This window comes from Mastomys coucha, unplaced genomic scaffold (assembly GCF_008632895.1).
Source record: "Mastomys coucha isolate ucsf_1 unplaced genomic scaffold, UCSF_Mcou_1 pScaffold23, whole genome shotgun sequence".
Lineage (NCBI taxonomy): Eukaryota > Metazoa > Chordata > Mammalia > Rodentia > Muridae > Mastomys > Mastomys coucha.
Genome location: NW_022196906.1, coordinates 38,133,081 through 38,139,675, shown reverse-complemented (window position 1 = coordinate 38,139,675; position 6,595 = coordinate 38,133,081). Strand labels below are relative to the sequence as shown.

At 40.3% G+C, this 6,595-nt stretch overlaps 1 protein-coding gene across 4 annotated transcripts in view; it reads left to right on the top strand.

Annotated features, from left to right (window-relative positions):
- Cbl (Cbl proto-oncogene) overlaps positions 1-6,595 on the top strand; it is an 87,314-nt gene that overhangs the window by 59,129 nt on the left and 21,590 nt on the right. For all 4 annotated transcript variants that reach the window (XM_031345569.1, XM_031345570.1, XM_031345568.1 and 1 more), the window contains exons 4-8: positions 863-1,019; positions 2,727-2,848; positions 3,479-3,616; positions 5,415-5,502; positions 6,047-6,178. In XM_031345569.1, coding sequence (XP_031201429.1) covers positions 863-1,019; positions 2,727-2,848; positions 3,479-3,616; positions 5,415-5,502; positions 6,047-6,178 — 637 coding nt within the window. The remainder of the gene's footprint in view (positions 1-862; positions 1,020-2,726; positions 2,849-3,478; positions 3,617-5,414; positions 5,503-6,046; positions 6,179-6,595) is intronic.

Below are 6,595 nucleotides of genomic sequence, written 5' to 3'. Positions count from 1 at the left end.
AGAGTGAGTTCCAGGACAGCCAGGGCTATACAGAGAAACCTTGTCTTGAAAAACCAAAAAAAGAAAAAGAAGTTAATGCTTAGCAAGGCATGGTAGTTCACACCTATAACTCTAGCACTTGGGAAGCAGAGGCAGGAGGATGTTTGAGGCCAGGCAGCAACACAAAAGTTCCTGGCCAGCTTTTTGTGCCCCCCTCCCCCAAACACTAATGTCTGGGCTAAAATTATAAAGATTATACTGCTGGTCTGGCATGCATAAGGCCCTGGTTCAGTTCCCAGCACCACAAAAATAAAATTAAAAGTCTGTTACACAAAATAAGGACTGGTGTGCTTTTTCAAAGCTCAGTTAAAGCCAGGTAGGATGGCACACCTTAGCTCTAGCACATGGGAGGCAGAGACAGGTGGGTCTTTCTGACTTCCAAGCCTACATAGAGAGACCTCTTCTAAGAAAAATTTAGTGTAGTGGTCTGCACCTCTCCCCTCAGCATGGTGAAGCTGAGAAGGAGGATGGAAAGTTAAGGCTAACCAGGGGTCTCCATGGTAAAACCTGGATAAAATAAAGCATGACCTCATCTTTCTTGTGTGCTTCTAGGGTAGAACAAATGCTGTAGGAAGATGAGAAAGAGATCAATATGTGATATTTTTGGCCAGGAAATTATAGAAAGCCACCTCTGTTACTCATTAGGAAGTTAACAAACATCCTTTACTTCCTTCTTTCTGTTCTTAGTCTAAATATAACTTGGCTTCTGTGAGAGAGTTGCTGTTAGTATTGGGAGTTTACTGTGTCTCACTTGCTGTTGTTTAATGATAGTAGTGTCTGCAGTTGCCTGTTCTCACCGTGCCTTCTCACCCATCCCTCCCAGGACAATAGTCCCTTGGAAGAGCTTTCGACAGGCCCTTCATGAAGTGCATCCCATCAGTTCTGGGCTGGAGGCCATGGCTCTGAAGTCCACTATTGATCTGACCTGCAATGATTATATTTCTGTTTTTGAGTTTGATATTTTTACACGGCTGTTTCAGGTATGATTCTAAAGTCATTGACTAACCTGCTGCTATTTTTCTGAGGAGAAAGCTCTTTGTAAAAAAAAGATAAAAGTTGAATATGATGGCTTGCAATTATAATCCTACCACTTAGGGAGTTGAGGCAAGAAGATTGCTGAGTTCAAAGCCAGGCTATAGAGTAAGTTAGAAGCAAGCTAACAGCACCTGCTGCTTTTCCAGAGGACTGTGGTTCAGTTCCCATGATGACTGTAACTCTAGTTCTAGGTCATAAACAATGGTCCTGTTCTGACCTGTGGGCATCCTACATACATGTACTATGCATACATACTTGCAGGTAAAATACTCCTACATATAAAATAAATTACACACACACACACACACACACACACACACACACACACACACACAAATCAATCATAGCCCGCTAGACATATTACATTTCCTGTAATAGCAGTACAAGGGAAGCTGAGGTAAGAGAATAAAAGGTCATGGCTAGCCTGAACCACAAGGTAAGTTCCAAGCCTAGCCAGAGATGTGTGTGCATGCATGTACACACATAGCAAGACATCTCAAACAAAAATTTAAATGTCTATATAATTTTTCTGTTTGTGTCTTTTTTGGTTGTCCTTGAATATTCTTTCACATTATTTTAATGTCACAGAACTGTGAGAAAGGGATAGTTTATCCCTTTCAAGTAGGCAGGTGGTGGCAGAAATAGTCTATTAAGAACAAGGGAAGAAAAAAAAAAAAGAACAAGGGAAGGCGAGGGAGTAGAGACTGCAGTTGGGATGTAATATATGAGAAAAGAGAAAAAAGAAATGAGTATAGAGGATCAAAAGTTTAATGGTAGTTAAGAGAAATGAGCCCTACCTAGGGATATTTAAATTTATGTAGTGATCCTTTTTTTAAAGACCAAACAAAACCCTTGAGAAGGTGTTGAGAAGAGACCCAGTGATCATATTCTCCTGGATAATACCCATATGTAAATACAAATGTCAGCCAATAAGTTTCAGAAATGCTTTTAAAGAAGAAGAAAAGAAAAGAAAGGCAAGGAATGCATTCCCAAGATTGGAAGTGAGCCTGAAAGTAGGGGAAGGTCCTGGGCACAAAGCCTATTATTTTATTCCTTCAATGTGTGTTTTAACTTGTTTTTCAGTTGTTCAACTCTCTCTCTCTCCTTTTTTTTTTTTTTTGAAAATCGTATGTAGCCAGGGTAAACTCAAGTTTGTTATGTAGCCAAGGTTAGCCTTGAACTTCTGATCCATCTGTTTCTACCTCCAGAGTGTTGGGATTACAATATGTACCACCATACTTAGTTCCCTGTTCCATTCCAGATTGTTAACCCTAAAATGCATTGGTACTTCAATGTCTGTGTGTGCTAGCTTGAATAAACATTCATTCATTAAGGGCTTAATAATTGCATATATAGACCCAATTCTGTTTTTCCGAGTTTTATCATTATTTGACCTTGATACTGGTTAGAGTTGCTGAGCAAATTTTTTTGTGTTTCATCTTCTCCCTATACAAGGCAGTTTGCATTCTTAGCTCTCAAAGTTTCTACTCTCCCAAATAGATTTGTCTTCCCATAGGATGACAATAAAGAATTTGGGACAAACCTGAATTTATAATTGAGAGTTGAGGTTTTTTTCTTTTTGTTAGTCATTGTTCTAAGGCTGGTTGTATGTCTAAACCAAATGGTCTGTGATTGATATTTTCTTTCTTTAGCCCTGGTCCTCTTTGCTCAGAAATTGGAACAGCCTTGCTGTAACTCACCCTGGTTACATGGCTTTCCTGACATATGATGAAGTGAAAGCCCGGCTCCAGAAGTTCATCCACAAACCTGGCAGGTCAGTGCCTTGAGGCAGATACTCCTCCTGACTGGCTCTCATGATGCCTCTTAAAGGTGAAGGAACATCATCCTGTTGGTTCCCCAGTGGCCGAGATTTAGGGATAGGATTGATCTGTCAGAGGGTTGATTTAATCAAATCCTGTGGTTTCGTAAATGTTTAAGCCAGTCTAGAATGGGGTTTATGCTTGTCCTTGGGAGTTCCAGTGTGTAGGAGCCTAGAAGGCTGAGACAGGAAGATGGTTTGAGACCACCCTGAAATATATCCCAAACTCTATCTCTAAAATTAGAACAGTGAGGTTAAGTGTCTTTTGGTTCTGCTCTGGAATCATTAGAGAATTGATATTTTTATTTTTAAATGGAGATTGAACCCATGCCTGTAAGCATACTGAGTATTCATCCTCCCCCTAAGCTATGCATCAGGCCCTTGAAAAGTTACTTTCAATTCTTTTCAAGTTAGCATACAAAGATGAGTTTCATTATTACATTTCCATCCATTGTTTTTATTCATATTCATCCTTCCTCACTATGGGAGTGTTATTCTTAATGGTCTTTTTGATTTTTGTCTCTATCTTGCCTTCTATTGAATACCAGCATATATATTGAAACTTCTGGTCATCTCTGTTCTCAGTTACATCTTTCGGCTGAGCTGTACTCGTTTGGGTCAGTGGGCTATTGGGTATGTTACTGCTGATGGGAACATTCTGCAGACAATCCCGCACAATAAACCGCTCTTTCAAGCACTGATTGATGGCTTCAGGGAAGGCTTGTGAGTATCACTGCTTTCTGTCTTATCTCAGAATCTAGGAACTGGAGGGCTTCACTGCCTCTTCATTAATGGCTTCTATTGCACGTTTCCTCTGCAGGTGAAATTTTAGGAATGTGTTAACATTCCACCTTGCTTTGGCCTTGAGGTTGAAGCAGCTTTGCTCGTTTGAGGGGATTCTCTCTCTTTTTTTTTTTTTTTTTTTTTTTTTTTTTTTTTTTTTTTTTTTTTTTTTTAGTTTTTTGAGACAGGGTTTCTCTGTGTAGCTCTGGCTGTCCTGGAACTCACTCCAGGCTGGCCTCGAACTCAGAAATCCACCTGCCTCTGCCTCCCAAGTGCTGGGATTAAAGGCGTGCGCCACCACGCCCGGTGAGGGGTTCTCTAAGAATGAGATTGGTTATTTTAGTTATTGTCACAAATAAACTTTACCTCTTTTTCCAAATAACTTAGTTTTAAAACCAAATTAGAATTAAAAATTATGCAAGGATCAGGACATTCTTCAGCTGCTTATTTAAGTAGTCAATATGAGAGTAATTAGATGTCCCAATGACAGCAGATCTCTGGTCTTTGACCTAGTTTTAGTCTGGTCCAGCAGTTTTTCTTCAGGCCTTGGGCTTTTGTAATATATGCTAATATTTATGGCTAAGTTCTTACTCCTGAATTATCATTCCTGTGGGAATTCAATTCATTTTCAGTCAATAAACACTGAAGATACTGCTGTGGGTATCAGAAAATGAGCTGTGTTCTAAAGTGACTAGGAAAATTGGTTTTCTATTATCATCTCTACATTGGGGCAAGAAGATGTGCTACTCCTAATACTGCAACTACTGGTGCTAGAAACTACTTATTGATATCTCCGTGGCTTCATTTGCTTCCTATTATAGCACTTGTAAATTGGTGTTACATAAAGTTGTTAGTCAAAAGCAAATGTAGGGCAGGGCGTGGCGGCATGCACCTATAGTTCCAGCACTCCAAGAACTGGACTAAGAGGACTGTGAGTGTGAAGCCAGCCTAGGCTACATAATGAGGCCCTCCCTTAGTAATCAAAAACAAAATTTATGGCTCATAGCCATCTGTTGAAAATACAGTCTGACAAACAAACCCATCTGCTAGTTGTTTTGATGTAACATGCAGGCCACATCAAGATGTTATTTACTTGGACATTTTATTTGAGATAGGGTCTCACCATGTAGCACTGGCTGGCCTAAAACTCATGGGAACCTGACTGGCCTCCAACTCAGAGACTTGCCTGCCTCTGCTTCCCAGGTGCTGGGATTAAAGATGTGTGATAACACACCTAGCTTCTTGTTGTTGATATTTATGTGTATGTTTTGCCTGTATGCATGCCTAAATAGGCACCACTTGTGTGCCTATTACCTGAGGAGACCAAAAGAGGGCATCAGACTCCTGGAACTGGAATTATGGTTGTAAGCCTCCATTTGGGTGCTGGTAATCAAACTTGGATCCTCATGGCTGTAGTGACACAGACCTTTAATCCCAGCACTCTGGAGCTAAGGTCTCTTGAGTTTGAGGCCAGCCTGATCTACACAGTAAGTTCTAGGACAGCCAGGGCTACATAGTGAGACCTTGTCTTAAAATAAAAACAAAAACAAACAAACAAACAACAACAACAAAACCCAAAGTCCTCTGGAGTAGCAGCCAGTGTTCTTCATCAAAGAGCATCCTTTCAGACCCTTGTTACTTATTTTTTAAATGTGGTAGTTCTCACTTGTCTGTTTTAGTTTGCACTGATAAATTAGCCTAGTTGAAACTCCAAGAATGATTTATTGTCTCTTTAAAGCTATTTGTTTCCTGACGGACGAAATCAAAATCCTGACCTGACAGGTTTATGTGAACCAACTCCTCAAGATCATATCAAAGTAACCCAGGTGTGTTTTGTTTTATAACTATGTATTACTGGAGCCAAACTTTGGATATACTCAACAAACTCTAATATATAGTTTAAGTAATTGCAACAGTTAGATTTTAAACCATTGACTAGTGAATGAGTGTGAGTGAGGGTAGGGGGCAGTATTGTGTTGCATGTGCATGTGGAGGCCCAAGGTCAACATCAGGTATCTGTTAGTCACTCTTCATCAAGTTCTTTTGAAATGGTTCTTTTACTGAACCCAGAGCTGACTGATTGGCTTGGAGTTGACTGATGGCCAGTAGGCCATCAAACCTCTGGGATCCCTTTGTCTCTGTCCACTAGCAATAGTGTTACAGATGTGTATCACCACACCTAGCTTTTAGGTGGATGCTGGGAATCTGAACTCAGGTCCTCATGCTTATAGAGCAAGCAAATTTTCTCCTGTCTGTGCCATGTCTTAAGCATCTATTGTAGCATTTTTGAGTAAATTGACAGCTTTTGGTTTTCCTGTCGCTAGCATCCCATCACTCATTCAGTACATTCTCATTTTTCTTTCACCAAAGGAACAATACGAATTATACTGTGAAATGGGCTCCACATTTCAACTGTGTAAGATATGTGCTGAGAACGATAAGGATGTGAAGATTGAGCCCTGTGGACACCTCATGTGCACATCCTGCCTCACGTCGTGGCAGGTATGGATATCCAAATACTGCATTTTTTTCCATGTGATCATCCTGATTTTATAGATAGAAAGGATGGGGTAAGTTTAGCCTTTTAAATCCCCTTCTCTTCTTGCTTGTTTTCTCCCATTTTGGTTTTTCAAGGTAGTGCCTCCAAATCAAGAATTTGACCTCAAGTTCGTTCTGCTTTGATCTCCCAAATGATGGCATTTCAAGTGTTGGACATGGTGCCTGACTTTCCTACTTTTTTTTGCCTTTTTAAAAAAGATTTATTTATTTTATTTACATTAGTACTCTATATAAGAGTCTTAAGAGGGCATCGAGCTGGGCAGTGGTGGCGCACGCCTTTAGTCCCAGCACTTGGGAGGTAAAGGCAGGTGGATTTCTGAGTTCGAGGCTAGCCTGGGCTACACAGACAAATGCTGTCTT